Source organism: Nomascus leucogenys, chromosome 24 (assembly GCF_006542625.1).
Source record: "Nomascus leucogenys isolate Asia chromosome 24, Asia_NLE_v1, whole genome shotgun sequence".
Lineage (NCBI taxonomy): Eukaryota > Metazoa > Chordata > Mammalia > Primates > Hylobatidae > Nomascus > Nomascus leucogenys.
Window position 1 is genome coordinate 2402621 of NC_044404.1, and position 14971 is coordinate 2417591.

At 66.1% G+C, this 14971-nt stretch overlaps 1 protein-coding gene across 6 annotated transcripts; it reads right to left on the reverse strand.

The window, feature by feature from the left end:
• Nucleotides 1–374: 374 nt before the first annotated feature.
• Nucleotides 375–14879, reverse strand: ACAP3 (ArfGAP with coiled-coil, ankyrin repeat and PH domains 3). 6 transcript variants are annotated; one of them, XR_004028508.1, is made up of 24 exons: nt 13056–14713; nt 11025–11082; nt 10204–10323; nt 9964–10017; nt 9003–9061; nt 7516–7699; nt 7165–7209; nt 6980–7075; nt 6838–6912; nt 6378–6389; nt 5598–5710; nt 5460–5511; nt 5103–5203; nt 4912–5023; nt 4367–4575; nt 4206–4275; nt 4010–4104; nt 3731–3929; nt 3442–3549; nt 2722–2820; nt 2406–2632; nt 2094–2203; nt 1842–1952; nt 375–1707 (listed from the first exon to the last, which is right to left on the reverse strand). XR_004028508.1 is itself a non-coding variant. In XM_030805903.1 (24 exons), exons 1-24 carry the CDS (start codon nt 13352–13354, stop codon nt 1560–1562), a joined length of 2760 nt encoding a protein of 919 aa, XP_030661763.1. In that variant the 5' UTR covers nt 13355–14708; the 3' UTR covers nt 375–1559. The 6 variants fall into 6 exon arrangements, 4 of the variants coding, with proteins under 4 accessions (XP_030661763.1, XP_030661767.1, XP_030661764.1 ...); XM_030805903.1 differs by having other exon boundaries at nt 3731–3933; nt 13056–14708; XM_030805907.1 differs by having other exon boundaries at nt 3731–3933; nt 14290–14706.
• Nucleotides 14880–14971: the final 92 nt, after the last annotated feature.

A 14971-nucleotide genomic window follows, 5' to 3' on the forward strand; every position in this document is an offset into this window, starting at 1 on the left:
CAGTGTGTGCCTGTGCGCCCCTCCAGCCACCCCATGCCCGGTGAGCTGAAACCCTGACTGACTGCACCGGGCGCCTCCCTGAACGCAGGGCCCGAGACAGGACCAGCCCCAGCCTAGCCTCACCGGTTCGCGTCCACCCCTCTTCCCACCAGGGGACTCAATCTAGGACACAGAAGGGTGGAAGAGCGAGACAATGGGGGCCAGGGGTGTCAGGAGCCAGATTTTGTCAAACAAGCCCCAGGCCCCCATCAGGCCCCTTGCGGCCTGTTGGAGTCTGACTCGAGTGCTACCCGGCTCCAGAATGCCCCTCGGGGAGGGCGGGGACACAGACACTCCCCGGAGACAGAGCAGAGCGAGGCACGGGAGCCCAGGAGCAGGCGGTGGGCGCAAGCGGTTTATTCAAAGCGAGGGGTGGGGTGGGGGGTGAGACCCGCCAGCAGGGGCCTGGGGCAGGAGGCGGGGCCAAGCTCACACAGGGAGAGGGGCAAGAATCAATTCTGTTCTTCAGGGTCACAGGCAGCAGGCAAGAGAGTTGGGGGGCCGGGTCCAGCGCCCACTGTGCCCTCAGGGAGCCTCCCCAGGGCAGCATTGCATAGTGACCAGCCGACTGGCCTTAGCCTGACCTGCGCCGAGTTGGGGAGGCCCCGCCTCCCTACCGGGCACCTTTGGGGAAGGGGTGCGTGAAGGCATTGGCAGGCCCTGCAATAGGAGCCAAGGGACCCCTGGACCCAAGGGGGAGGCTGGTCAGGGGCAGGGCTGGGGCTCAGGCGTCCTCAAGAGTCCACAGAGAAAAGACGCAAGACAAAGTCAGACAAGGCCTATAGCAAACCCACTCGGTCCACTACAAAGAACATGAGATGCGGGCTGCAAAGTGGCAAAGTGGCTTTATGCGCAGGCTCTGGGCCGAGTACCGGGAGAAGGTGCCTCCGGAGGAGGCCGGGACGCGGCTGGGGCTGTCTGGCACGGGGACCTTCGTGGCCAGCCACGTGGCCTTGGGACGCCCGCGTCCAGCCAGGGCTGAGGACCCAGGCCAGAGCCCCTCCCGCCCAGCACCCGCGACACCAGCCTGGATGCTGGGGTCACTAAGTGAGGTACTCGTTGGTTCCCTGGATGGGCCACCCTTTCTGCCCTGGGAGGAGGCTCTGGGGTGTGCAGGAGGGACCCAGCTAACAGGTCAGTGTTCTGGGCAGAAGTGGGGCACAAAGTAACACAGGCCCTGAGGACAGAGGGATACAGGTGACACGGGCCTTGAGAGTGGCTTGTGACATGAGCAACCCAGGCCCCTGAAAAGGGGTGACCTGAAGACAGAGGTTCCCCAGGTGGGGCAAGGGGCACCCGACGATGCAGCATCCCCCCAGGGAAACGTGAGGCTTCAAGAGACTCAGTGCGGGGCCCTCGCTCTCCTCCTGGGCGAGCGGGGCCGCGGCACCCCGGCACTGGGGCTGCTGGGCATCGACCCGCGGGTCACAGGCAGGGCCGCGGCCGGGTGGGCGCCAGGAACTTCGGAGCATGCGGGGCATCGGGCCGGGCGGGGTGGCAGCTGCCCGGCCTGCCCGGCCCTAGCTCTCTTCCAGGTGGAGGCTGATGAACTCCTGGATGCACCTGCGGAACTGGAGCTCCGTGGGGCTGCTGCCCGCCAGGGCGCCAGGGGGACCCGGGGCAGCCTCGGCCTCGCGCATCTCCTCCGCCATGCGCGCCAGACGGAGCCTACGGGGAGGCACAGCGTGAGACACCCCTGCCCTGGAGGCCCCGCCCCTGCCCTGGAGACCCCGCCCCTGCCGTGGAGGCCCCGCCCCTGCCGTGGAAGCCCCGCCCAGCCCCGAGGGCCTGGCCGCGCTCACAGTGTCACGATGTCAGCGTTGGCCGCCTGCACTGCGATGGCCAACGGGTCCCGCTGCTCTTGGTCCAGGGCGTGCTGGTCCGCGCCCCGCTTCAGGAACAGGCAAACCTGGCTGAGGGGCGAGGGCGGAGGAGCGTGTCGGGGCCCGGCGGGGCTTGGGCAGGAAGGGCGGGGCGAGTGTGGTCGCGGGGCATGGCTGGGCCGGGGTAGGCGTGGTCGGGGAGCGGGGCGGGGCGTGGGTTGCGCGCCTCACCCGGTGCGGCCCAGCAGCGTGGCGTGGTGCAGGGGCCCCCGGCCGCGGCTGTCTCTTTGGTTCACGTCCGCTCCGTTTTGCAGCAGGAACTCACATACGATCAAGGAGCCCTGGGGAGCCGGGGCAACTCAGACGGAGCCGCGGTACCGGCCCCTCTCAGCGTGTCTGCACTCTGACCCCGGCCTTGGGCGCCCCCAGCTGGGACCGAACTTGGTCCCCACAGCGGACAGGTGGCCCTTGCGTGGGGGCCACAGAAGATGCAAACGCGAGTGTGCACCTGTGTCCTGCGCGCAGCCCCCGTGGCTCGCTCACCCCTAGCACGGCCTGCACCAGCGGCGTCTTGCCCTCATCCTCCGCGTCCGCCCAGTTGACCTCGGCCCCGTGGGCCAGCGCCGCCGCCAGCGCAGGAAGGTCGCGGGCACGCGCTGCGCGGTGCGCCAAGAGCCCCGGGTGCAGCTCGCGCACGTCCGCCAGGCCCCAGGCCTCGGCCTCAGCGTCCCCGTCTGCCTCACCGCTGGACTCCTCCGACTCCGCACCCTCTGTGGGGAGAGGGCCGTCAGGGAAAGCGACCCCCGGGGCTGCCCAGGGACTGGGCAGGGGCTTCGGGCGAGGGCAAGGCGCCACCCACCCTCCTCAGTGACGCTGTCCACCACAGAACCCGAGCCGAAAACCAGGACGTCTGAGCTGCCATCCGAGCTGCCCCCAAGGCCACTGTCGCTACTCAGACCTGCAGGTCCGCAGGGAAGGGGGTCCTGAGGGTGGGAGGCCCAGACTCTGTCCAGAGCCCTGGGGCAAGGCTGGAACCCCACCCACCCTCCAGGGCCACCCCTAGGGACAGGACCAGCTCCCACCCAGGGCCAGGGGGAGCCAGCCGCAGGCTAGGAGCAAAGGAGAGAAAACCAAATAACAGCTCAAAGGTGCCAGGGGTAGCCCCCTAAAGCCCAGGCCCACCGGGAAGCCCTTGCCTCCCACTTGCCACCTTACCCGGCATCCCCCGCAGTGGGCCCCCCAGCCCCGTCTGTGGCTGGCCCAGGCTGAAACGTCTCCACCCAACGGGCAGCATGGCCCCAGAAGAGCCCCAGGCCGAGGGCCGGCTGGCAGCGCCCTCTGCTGCCCCGCCCCAGGCCACCCGCTGTGTGCACACACCCAGGTGCACACAGCCCACACACACATTTGCACAGCTCACCCCTGACAGTCAGGGCCTTGGCCTCCAGCTCTGTGGCCAGGAGGCCCCCGCCCCTCCAGATGCTGCTCCATTCCCTGGCAAGGGCCATCCACACTCAGGCACCCTCCAGGCCAGCCTCCTTGGCCCTGCCCTGCCACCTGGCTGGGCCCACCCCACACTTACTGCGAGGGCCAGCCCCCGCGGCCCCTGCGTCGAAGTAGGAGAAGAGCGAGTCCAGCTCGTCGGGGCAGAAGAGGGAGTCTCGGCGGAACTTACGGTCCAGGGTGCCCACTGCAGGGGCAGTGCGTGTTCAGAGTGGGGAACAGGCCCGGGGTGGGGCGGGGAACCCCAGGTCACGCTGGGAGTCTGCGGAGCCTGAGGTGTCCCCCGAGCCCTGCCACCAGCCCCTTGACGGAGTCCATCCCCGACCAAGGCAAGCCCCTCCCAGCCCTGCCGGGGCATGGCCTCCCACCTGAGGACAGTGCGGCCACACAGGGCAGAACGGGCTCAAGCCGGACCTTGCGGCGGGCAGTGGGGGCGCGGGGAGAGCTGTGGGGCCGGGGGCACTTCTGCGCCCTCCAGCGTCTTGGGGCCTCCAGGGCTGGTGCCATGGGCGCCTTCCGCAGAAATTTCTTTTCCACGTATTTGTCCTTGATCCAGGCCTCCTTGTCCTGCCTGGACCAGGGGTGAACATGAGGCTGCGCCCCCAGGCTGGGGGTCCCTGACTGATCCAGACTGTACCCCACCTCACCGGGAGCTGCTGGCTGTGGGTTTCCTGCTGCCTGGACCCTCACACCGGGCCTCATAGATCTGATTTACAGTGCTGTTTCCAAGCTCACACATCAGCTAGTGGGAGACAGGGCGAGCAGGCATCAGTGCAAACCTGCAGACCCCAGCTCCCGCCCCCACAAAGGGGGTCCTATGGCCTCCAGGAGTCCCACACGCACCTTTAGCAGCTCTGGCTCCCACGAGTCCAGTGTCAGGGACCGGACCTTGGAGCAGTGGACACCCAGGCTCCTGGAGGGGAGAGGTCGGGGTGAGTCCGGGTGAGGCAAGGCCCCCAGCTCCAGCCCAACCCCCATCCCCGGCCCAGCCCTCAGGGGCCCACCTGTGGATGCCGGAGCACTCGATGCAGAGCAGCACGCCCAGGTTGATGCTGGCCCAGCGGGGGTCTGGCTGGCCGCAGTCGCCGCACTGGCTGTTGCCGGCCACACTCTGCACACGCTGCAACACACTCTCGCCCTTCACGCCACGCTCCCGAGGGTCGGTCGCGGAGTCGATGCTGCTCGTGGACGGGGATGCTGTGCGGTCCAGCTTCTGGGGGATGGGGTGGAGCTGCTTGGTCCCGCAGAGGCTCCAGCATGGATTCCCCAGCAGGTCCCCTCCTCCCCAGCCAGAAGTGTCAGTGCAGGCCAGGGCCCCTCGAGCACACACCTGCACAAGCATGTATACGTGCACACCCTCACGTGGGCAAATGCTACCTGCACACACATGCACATCCACACTGCACAGGCCAGCATGCCAGTGCACACGCAGCACACGCCCAGCTTGCAGGAGCCACACACAGGCGTGTGCACGGGCGTGGGGCGGGGCCATCCCGGGTGGCACGTAGGTGTGTGCACGGGCGTGGGGCAGGGGCACCAAGGGCCACACCTCGCTATAGCAGCTGTCGGGGCTCTCGCGGTAGGCGGAGGCGATGCTGGCCTGCACAGCCTGGACCCAGGCCTGCCGCAGCTTCTCGGAGTCGGCCTGCAGCATGCAGCTCCTGCAGGCAGTGGAGGGGCGGGCGTCAGCTCCGGTGGGCAGGCACGCCCCCCGCCCCACCCTGGGCTGGGCCTCCTCACTTGGTGGGTGACAGCACCTCGAAGCAGAACCTCCGCTCGATGTCCTCACACGGCTTCACAGAGCACAGGCGGAGGTCGTCCACCACCACGGTGAGGGCATCCTGTGGGCGGCACCACTGTGGCCCCTGCCCTCAGCCACCACCCGGCCCCGACCTCCCACTTCCTGCTTCACCTTGGAGACCCGGAGGCCGACTGCCTGAGCCCCAAGCCCCGTGTCCAGCTCTCTGCTCCCTGACTGTTGGGGCTCCGGCGTCCACTAGTGCCCCGGCCCTGTGCCAACCCCAACTGACCAGTCTGCCCCGTGGCCCAGGTGGGGCGTCCAGGCATCAGGGCCCCAGCCCCAGCCCCAGGGCACACCTTGAGCTTCTTCTGGTAGACCAGCTGGCTGTTCTGAATGGAGAACCAGCGCCTAGGTGGGTGGGGGGATGCAGGGATTCAAGCAGCCCATCCCAGGGCCGCTGTGACCCCTGCCCCCGCCTATGGAAGGCTCCTCACCGGTTCCACGTCTTGAAAGCGTTGCTGGCCCTCTTGAAGAGGTAGCCCTCCATCACCACCCCACTGGGCGCGTCCACGTCAAACTCCACTTTGGACTCATCATAGGAGAAGTCCTGGGGGGATGGAACCTGCCCCTGATCACCCGCCCCAGGGCCCTGCTACCCTCTATGCTTTCCCGGAGCACAGGCTGGGGTGAGGTCCTTGTTTGAGGCTGCCACACGGCCCATGGGCCACACGCTCAGACGAGAGACCCTCTGTTCACCACAGCCACTTCTTGACCTGAGCAAGGCCCCCAGCCCTGCAACCCGTGGAGCAGACCCCTCACGTTCACAGCTGGGGGCCCCAGAGTGCCAGCCCCACCCCAGCCCTGCAGGGACAAGCAGGCTACGATCAGGAAGGAAGCTGCCCCCCCACCCTCTGCATCCTGAGTGCCCCATTCATGTGGCCAGCTGGGTGGACAGAGCCCCATTCAGGAGGCCTGGGAGTCACTGAGGGCCCTGTGTGTCCCGCCGTCTGGCAGGCCAGGGCAGCAGAGGGAAGTGGTGGCCACCTGCTCCCCAGGCCACATGGGATGGGAAGGGACAGCTGCCATCACTCCCACGGGGGATGTGTGGGTCTGGCTGGAGCCAGCCCCTCTCACAGCCTCAGTAGCAGCAAGAGCTCTGAGACTGGTGGGAGGTGTCCTTGGTGCTGAAGTGCCCTCGGGGTAGAGGAGGGAAAGGCACCACCCCACCTGGTCTCCCCCGACCCACGACCCACCCAGGGCCCGTGCTCACTTACCTGCAGCAGCGTCTGAAGGGCCGGAGCAGGAGGGGGTAGGGGGAGAGAGCCAGTGAGTGACGGCTGCCCCCAACTCCTAGTGACTGGCGGACCCGTCCCCAACTCCTGGGGGGCTCTCCCCTATCCCAAAACAGCCACTCCTGCCTGTAGCCAACCTCTGCCCTGGGTGGTGGCCGGGGCTGTTGTCCCACAGGCAAGCAAAGGCCCCGCAAGGAGCCAGTGACTGAGGCCACAGAAGTGACCACGGCCTCAAAAGGAGATCCCAGCAGCAGCCCCACCCACACGTGCCCCTCCACTGCACACATCAAAGGGAACAGCCTTGGTCCCCTAGAGAGGGTGTGGGCAGGGCAGGTGGGGGACAGGCAGGAGGAAGGGGCGGGGAGGGTGTGCTGGGCATGGGGTGAGGACGCAGGGGCCTCCCAGGCGCCCAGTGTGCAGGGAGCCGGCTGCGCGGCCTCACCCGCTGCTGGATGGCGGCATGCTTTCGCTCCATCTCACGCTTTTCCACTGCAGAGTCGATCACCAGCTGGTCCAGCTGTTGGGGGTGGCATTAGGGAAGGCCATGGAGGCCTGGCCCAGCCCCACCCCTCCCAAAGGCTCACCTCAGCCGCCAGCTTCTTCATGTAGGGGTCCAGCTGGTGCAGGAGGCTGTAGCCCTGCTGGAAGAAGCTGGACTGTGCGTGCATGAAGGACAGCATCTGCAGGGGCAGCACAGGTGAGGCCCAAGCACACCCAGTCCATCCCCCGCCATGCAGCCTGTGCTCAGGGGCAGCCCCCACGCACTCACAGAGTCCAGGATCTCAAACTTCTTCTTGGCCTGCAGGACATTGATCTGCCAGAGGGGGAGCCCACAGGTGAGCCCTGGAGGCTGAGGCAGCCCCAAGCCCTGCACCTGCCATAGAGTCCACCTGAGCTGCTTGTGGTTCCCTGAGACCCCCAGGTCGTCTTCAGCTCCCAGCACTGGGCCAGCCTTGTCCTCCCATGGTCCTGGAGTGCTTCCCCATGTCTGGAGGTCCCACCCATGGGCAAAGCAAGAATTGTCACTCCTGCTCAAAATCCCTCCAGTTCTGTACAAGGCCTTTGAGGCCTCCATTTGCTACAGCTGGTCCCCACCCCTCACCCCATTTCCGGGGCTGACCTGGAGCACATAGTCCAGTGCCAGGTGGCGGAAGCACTTCCTGGTGAGGGTGAGGGCCCCCGTGGCTTCCTCCACCTCGTGGGGCCGGTGCCTTGGGGCCTGGGCGTTCCTCACCAGGGACAGCTCCAGGTCTTCCCGCACCTTGTCAAACTGTTTCTTTGTCTCCTTGAACTTCCGCACATCCCTGGAGGCCAAGTGCCAGGTGGGGTGAGAGGTCAGGGAGAGCACCTGCTGGATCCTGGAGTCTCCCACATCGTTGTTTGTGTGTTTTTTGTTTGTTTTTTGAGACGGAGTTTTGCCTTCGTCACCCAGGCTGGAGTGCAATGGTGCTGTCTCGGCTCATCACAACTGCTGCCTCGAGAGTTCAAGCGATTCTCCTGCCTCAGCTTCCCTAGCAGCTGGGATTACAGGCATGTGCCACCAGGCCTGACTAATTTTGTATTTTTAGTAGAGATGGGGTTTCTCCAGGTCGGTCAGGCTGGTCTCGAACTCCTGACCTCAGGTGATCCACCCGCCTCGGTCTCCCAAAGTGCTGGGATCACAGGCATGAGCCACTGCGCCTGGCCTGGTTTTGTTTGTTTGAGACAGGGTCTCTCTCTGTTGCCCAGGCTGGAGGCTGGAGTGCAGTGGCACAGTCATGGCTCACTGCAGCCTCCACCTCCCAGGCTCAAACAATTCTCCCACCTTGGCCTCCCAAATAGCTGAGGCTACAGGTGCGTGCCACCATATAAGGCTTATTTTTGGTTCTTGGGTTTTTTTTTTTTTTTTTTTTTTTTAATGGAGTCTCTCTCTGTCACCCAGGCTGGAGTGCAGTAGCACAATCATGGCTCACTGCTGCCTCCACTTCCTGGGCTCAGCTGATCCTCCCACCTCATTCTCCTGAGTAGCTGGGACCACAGGCAGGTGCCACCATGCCTCTCTAATACATATATATAACTTTTTTTTTTTTGTAGAGATGGAGGTCTCATTACGTTGCCCAGGCTGGTCTCAAACTCCTGGCATCCTCTGGCCTTGGCCTCCCAAACACTGGGATTACAGGTGTGAGCCACCATGCCTAGCCCCACGCCCCTCCACTCCAGGCCCTTCCTTTGCTCCTGGGCACAGCCTCCTTCCTCACCAGCCTATCCCAGGTCTGCCCGAACCCCTGCTGACCCCTCCCATCTGCTCCAGGCCTCCCAGCCCCTCCCCACCTCACTCTCAGGATCTGTCCAGCCCAGACCCCAGCCATGCCCCGGACTCCAGACCCGCAAACCCAACGTGGACTAGACCTCTCCACTGTGGGGGCTGGACACCCCACCCACACATGCAGGGTGTGGAACCCCCGCACTCCACCCGGCTGTCTGCCTCCGAGCCTTCTGCCTTGTGGAGCCGCTGCACGGCCTGGAGGCCTGGGGCCAAGGTGCCCCTGCTCTGCCCCAGACCCCCTTCCCCTCCGAGGGAGGGAGCGTGGCCTCAGTGTTCTTCCCCCAGCCCTGGGAGCCACTCACTCTTTGACAAAGTTCTGGAGCTGCTGCCGCACAGACCTCTGGGCCTGGTCAAACAGGATCTGGGGGCAGAGGCGGGCAGAGATCCTTGGGGTCTGTCCCGAAAGAGCCCCCGACGGAAGGCCCCATCCTCACCAGCAGAGGGCACTGCCCCCAGGCCCAGACACAGGGGTGGGTCCCACCCTGCAGGGCTGGCCTCAAGGGGGTCAGGGGAGCAGCCCCCAGGCCTGAGTTGGCACCCAGAGGCGGCGGCTGTCACCCCTGCCTCTCTGTCCCACCTGGCCCTTGACGAGTGCAGAGGCCAGGCTGCCTCGGGTGGTCCCCTCATCAGGCGGGCACCGAGGGCACAGCCTGAGCCTGAGCCCCACTGCCTCCTGGCCCTGGATGGCCACCCTGGGGTGCCCATCCCTGCAGCAGGGAGCACTCGGCCAGAGCCGAGAGCACCCAGGGGCTGGGCCGGGGGAGCTGGAGCCTGGGCTCTGAATCAGAACCCAAAGTAGAGAAGGACTGGGCACAACCAGGAGCAAATGGACGGCTGAGCTGTCCTGCCTTGTCTACTTCGAGACCTCCCCTGTTCAGTCTGCGGCTCAGGTTCCCAGGCTGCAGCCCCACATCTCATGGGTGCCTGTCCTATGTGTCCATCCACGTCAGTGCCAGGGCCCCCGGGGGCCACCCAGACCCAAATAGCAGCCAGGCCAGCCTGGGACAATAGCCCTGCCCAGTTGGGGGAACCCTGAATAAACCACCTCTCCCCCCAAGGTCTAGTGTGGCCCTTGCCTGGGACACGGCAGAGCCCCCAGGGCTGTCACCCAACCCCCCACTGACTTGAAGATGTGGGATGCCCCCCTGCAGACTAGAGGAGCAGAAACGTGCCCCCCCCACCCCATGCCGGCCTTCAGGTGAGCCAGCACAGCTCGGTTCCAGGCTGCGGGCGGCCCACAGGTGGCAGGGAGGCCGGGCTCACCATGTGGTAGTTCACCACCTCCTGTAGGCTGTCAGCGAACCTCTGCAGACATTCCTGGAGGAGCAGATGGGGACCTGTGCTGAGACGGCAAATCTGGGCCCAGGTCACCCAGCCACGCCCTCTGAGCCCCCGGGTGGTGCAGACACCCGCCTGCTCCTGGCCTGGACGCCCTCAAGGGGCTGCCTCCCTTGGCCTCTCCCCCAACCCCACCTTGAGGTCAGAGGTCAGTTGGCCCCTCACCGAGATGACGGTGTCGCCCTGGCACTGCTGGGACAGGTCGCGGACGCCGCTCACGAACAGCCTGCTGGTGCTGACGTAGGCCTTACCGGCTTCCACCATGCCACTGCACAGCTTCACCAGCTGTGGGCCGGCGGGGCGTGGTGAGCATGGTGGGCACTGGCGCCTGCACTCGCCACCACACACGGCCACTCAGGGGCGGGAAGAGCTCCCAGGGTAGGTTCCACTCAGGGCGTTGGCACCCAGGATTCAGTGCCCTGGTGCAGCTTCCTCTTGCCTGGGCCTGCCTGGGGCTTGGAGGCCGGTCTGGGAGGGGAGGGTGGGGCCGCCATGGCCTCGCTCGGCTGGGAGGGACCAGGAGCCAGGCAGGGGACCCAGGGCCAGCAGGATCAGCCTACGTGGGGCTCATGGATGCAGCTCCCCGCTCCCAGCTCCACGGCCTGTTGCCCCCTCCCCTTTCTCAGCCCCAGCCCCAGCCACACCAAGGCTCGGCCCACACAGCAGCTGTCCCTGTGTCACCAGCCCAGCAGCTGTCCCCATGTCACCAGCCCAGCAGAGGGGATGGGCAGCCACTGTGGGTCGGGGACTCACCACGGCCCAGCCCCTCCCAGATGGGACGAGACTCAGGGCCAGCCACATGTGTGCATGTGACATGTGCACCCTGGAACACACATGCTAAGACACAGGGGCCAGGACCTGGAGCACCACACTCGTGCTCTGCATATGGGGGGTGTAAGTGGCTTAGTAAGGCCCAGAGAGCGTGGCCGGCCATGTGGCCATCCCAAGCCTGGCCGGGCACAGGGCGCTCCAGGCCCGTCCTTCACCTTGTCCAGTTTGGCCTCAATCTCCACCACGTCCGTCTCCACCTCGTCAATGGTCGCCCTAAAGCAAGAATGGGGCTGGCTGGGGTCACCTGCAGCCTCGGCCCCCTCGGGGCTTCGCCTCCCCTTGCACCTCCCTGAGGGGCTCCACCGTGGGAAGGGGCTTTCAGGAAACGGGCTGCGAGACAGACGCCTGCCTGCTACGGGGGCAGGACTGGGACCAGGTTCAGTGCACTTCCCCCCGTCCCCCTCAACCCCAGGCAGGGAGAGGCAGAATCGGCTGTGACGCCCACTCCTGTGCCCTCGGGGAAGAAGATTGGACCAGCCTCTCCCAGGGCAGCCAGCCGCTGGGAGTCCCTCAGGGACGGTGCCCACCAAGGGCTGAGCCAGCCTCACCTGCCTCTCCTCTAGGAGTTCAGAGTTGACCCTGGACCCATCTGGAGCCCCTCAACCCTGCGGCGCCTCCCCTCACCACTCTGCACTACTGCAGCCCACCCAGGTCTGGCGCCCATGCACTGTGGGACAGGGTGGGGGCAGTAGGGCGGCTGCTCTCATCCTGGCAGCACCAGGAGGACCCAGACCAGCTGGGGAGAGAGGCCTCCGGCTCCCCCAACCTCACAGCTGCAAGCGGCACGGTCCGCTGGAAAGACGGGTAGGCCGTCCTCCTCAGAGCCCGCTCCCACCAGGACAGCCTGACAGTGGGGCTGCCTGGGGAGAGAAGAGTTAAGGCATGACATCACCAGAGAAGCCTCGGCGGGAGAATCCCCGGAAGACAGGAGGCAGATGGATCAGGCACGTGACCACCCCCTCCGGGAGCAGGAAACAGGGAAACAGGGCCAGGATCCCGGCAGCCCCGCACTCCACACAATTGGCTCACTGGCTGTCCAGGCCATCTGGCCTCCTGGGGATTGGGCACCACAGGGCCCGGGCTGGGGCCAGGACTCCAGGGACAGGTCTAGGGCAGGGGTCCAGGAGCAGAGGCCATCGGAGCCTACAGTCCCTCATACCTTGCTACCCTGACGGGTGTCCCAGGCCTCGGGGGAGGGGCCTGCGGTTTACATGGGGCACGTCAATTAGGAGCTGGAGCCGCAGGCACCAGGCTGCCCCAGCCAGGGACCTTGAAGGGTCCCAGCCACCCCAGCAGGGCGCTAGGTCCTCTCTGAGCAGCCCTCACCTGTTCCCAAGAGGCTAAGAGGACCCTGAATCCCAAAGCAGGGGGTGATGGAGGGAATCTCGCTGTGGTGTCTGCTGACCGCCAGCGCCCAGCCCGCAGCCCCTGGATCCTGACCTCTACCTCAGCTGGAGGATCCCAGAACAGAGAAGGGACCATCCTCCCAGAAGGCAGCAAACAGCGCCACGCCCCAGGAGTTGCAGCCACCCCTAAGCAGGGCCGGACGCAGAGACAGCTGTACCCAGAGCTGCTGCCCTCGGGTTTGGGGCGCCCGTGTCCCTGGAGAACCAGCAAGGGTGGGGTGGCTGCACCCAGGAGCTCACGGACATGCTCATGGGGACAGGGTGGGCCCTGGCAGAGGCCCCGAGAACCGCTCCCACTGCTGGGCACCCCTCAGCTCTCCCCTCCTCAGTCCCAGGGACCTAGGCCTCCTCTGCTGTGCTCAGCCCAGGAGTTTCTCAGCAGCTTGGAGGATGGGGAGGAGGGTGAGGCTGCCCCCCAACCAAAGCCGTGACTCAGCGCCTGAAGCCCCACCCAGGGGAGGGGCACGCTGAACCGAGGCCAGGCGGTTCCCCTCCATAGGCTCCCCTGGCCCCCGGCCCACTGCACCCGGGCTGCCACTAGGCCCTCTTCAGACCAGGAGGGTGCGGGCAGGGTCCCCCTCTCCAGGGCTGGGGCAACCAGGCTCCTCATTACAGACCACATCTTCCTGCCCACCCTGCCTGGTCCCCCAGCCTGGTGGTAGGCCAGGAAACTCAAGTTACACTCTGAGGGCCCGCCCCCAGGACAGCCTCGGGGAGCCCCTCGAACCCCAGTTAAATCACAGCCTAACCCCAAAACCCACTGGGCCAGGCCATTCTCACCTCCCCACTCCAGTCCATGCTCCACCGGGCGAGGCACTTTCCCAGGGCAGCCGCTCTACGGCACCTACTGCAGCCCCACAGCCCCCAGAACTGGCTCCTGTAACCAGCTCCCATGAGAGCGGGTTACCAGAGAGAAGGCCCAGAGGTGAGTGGGTTCCAGCACCCCCACCCGACTGGGCGAGGGCAGTACAGGGCCGTCTGCGTGGAGGAGGGGATCCATTAGGCTTCTGAGGGAGGGGCCAGGGCGAAGGTTGGTGCTTCAGCCAGGGCCCAGCCCCCAGCAGGGGGGCCATGCCCATGCTTCCCCACAGCCCGGGTCCTCAATGCAGGATCCTAGGGTGCCCAAGTTATTCAACCCCTTTTCCCAGGTCAGCAACGGAAGATGAGAGAGCAGAAGATGGCCCCAGTTCCTCTGCCCAGGGCTGGGGGCCACTCTCCTGGCTGGCCCTGAGCCTCCCACTCCAAGGCTCCCGAGGCCTCCTGGTGAGGGCTCCAGGGATGCCAAGGCTCCCCGTGCCCCCACACACAGGCTGACTTGCCAGCAGATCTCAAAAGACGAAGCGCGCGCGCACACGCACATACATGATCAAGCACACATGTGCAAACATGTTCATGCACAAACATGCCTGCACACACTGGTACCACACATACATGTGTGTCCAAGGAGAGACTGCACAGGCACGCATTAGCATGTATACCCAGTGGTGGAACACGCATGCACAAGCTGATGTGTCTGTTGGTGACATGGCTAACAGTATGTGAACCCATACAGAGAGGTGGCGTGTGCACACGCTTGTGCACACTCATCAGCAGGCTACATGCAGAAGCAAGCACAGCCCCGTGGCACAGCTCATCCATACGTCCTGTGCAAGGCCTGGTGTCCCGAGGGAAGCACACAGAGGGGCAGAGTTCACAAGAGCGCACCCCGCAAGAGCACATGCAGAGGAGGGGGCCTCACGCAGGTGCGCACTTGGGGATGCAGAGAGGTTTCTTTGCCTCCATTGTCGTTTGCCAAATGTCCACCAAGCAAGGCCGATGCACACTTGTGCACACGTCTGTGAACATGTGGTTCACGCAGGTGTGCACGCCTGCACGCCAGGAATGATGGAAAATACGCAGACTCGGTGTGCACACAACCCCTACCCCCTACCTGACCTTCCCCGCCGCTCTTCTCGGCCGCCACCCCTCCAAGCCCCTGGGTCATCCAACCACTTCGCGCTTCCAAGCACCCTACTCCAGGCCTTAAACGCGGCTCCAGCTGCCTGTCCCCCACGCGCTGCTCTGGACACAGGATGGAGGCAGAGACCAGGGGCCGACGCCCCCACGGACCCAGACGACCCTGGCCAGAGCTGGACTGCAGGGCCTGGGAGGGGCTCAGCCCAGTGGAGGTGCAGACACAGAGCGGGGGCGGACGGTCCAGAGGTGCCCACGGCTGCCCACGCGCACGCCCTCCGCCCGGGGCGGCCGCCCAGGGCAGGAGCGTCTTTTGTTCCAGCCCCCCGGGGCATGACGGGGCGGGGCCGCCGCTTTGTCCGAGACCGGTTCTCCAGCCCATCCCCGGCGGCCGCGGCCCGGCCCGGCGCTGACCTCCCCACCCCGCCGCCGGGCACAAAGGCTGCAGCGACGCCCCCGGCCTGCGCCCACCCCGGCGGCCCCGGGCGGCGCACCTGAAGCGCGGGGAGTCCTTGACGCACTCCTCGAACTCCACAGTCATGGCTGCGGCGGCCGCGGCGCTCACTGGCACGAGGACCGCGGCGCCGAGCGGCAGCCGCGCCGGCCCGGACCGCTCGTCCCGCCCGCGCCGCCTCGGCGCCCGCCCGCCCCGGAATGAGGCCGCCGCGCCGCGCCCCGCCCCGCCTGTCACCGCCGGGGAGCGTCGCCAAAGTCAGCCGCCCGCGCGCGCCGCCCGCTGTCAC

What these genes read in the sequence shown, in the direction of transcription:
- ACAP3 (XM_030805903.1), bottom strand. Translation starts at nt 13,354, where the DNA reads ATGGGCATGGCCCCCCTGCTGGGGGCTGGGCCCTGGCTGAAGCACCAA. An exon ending in AGGGCGACACCGTCATCTCG is followed by an intron (nt 10,018 to 10,203) that starts GTGAGGGGCCAA and finishes CTGCTCCTCCAG; the next exon opens with GAATGTCTGCAGAGGTTCGC. An exon ending in GGGAGCCAGAGCTGCTAAAG is followed by an intron (nt 4,105 to 4,205) that starts GTGCGTGTGGGA and finishes GTCTCCCACTAG; the next exon opens with CTGATGTGTGAGCTTGGAAA.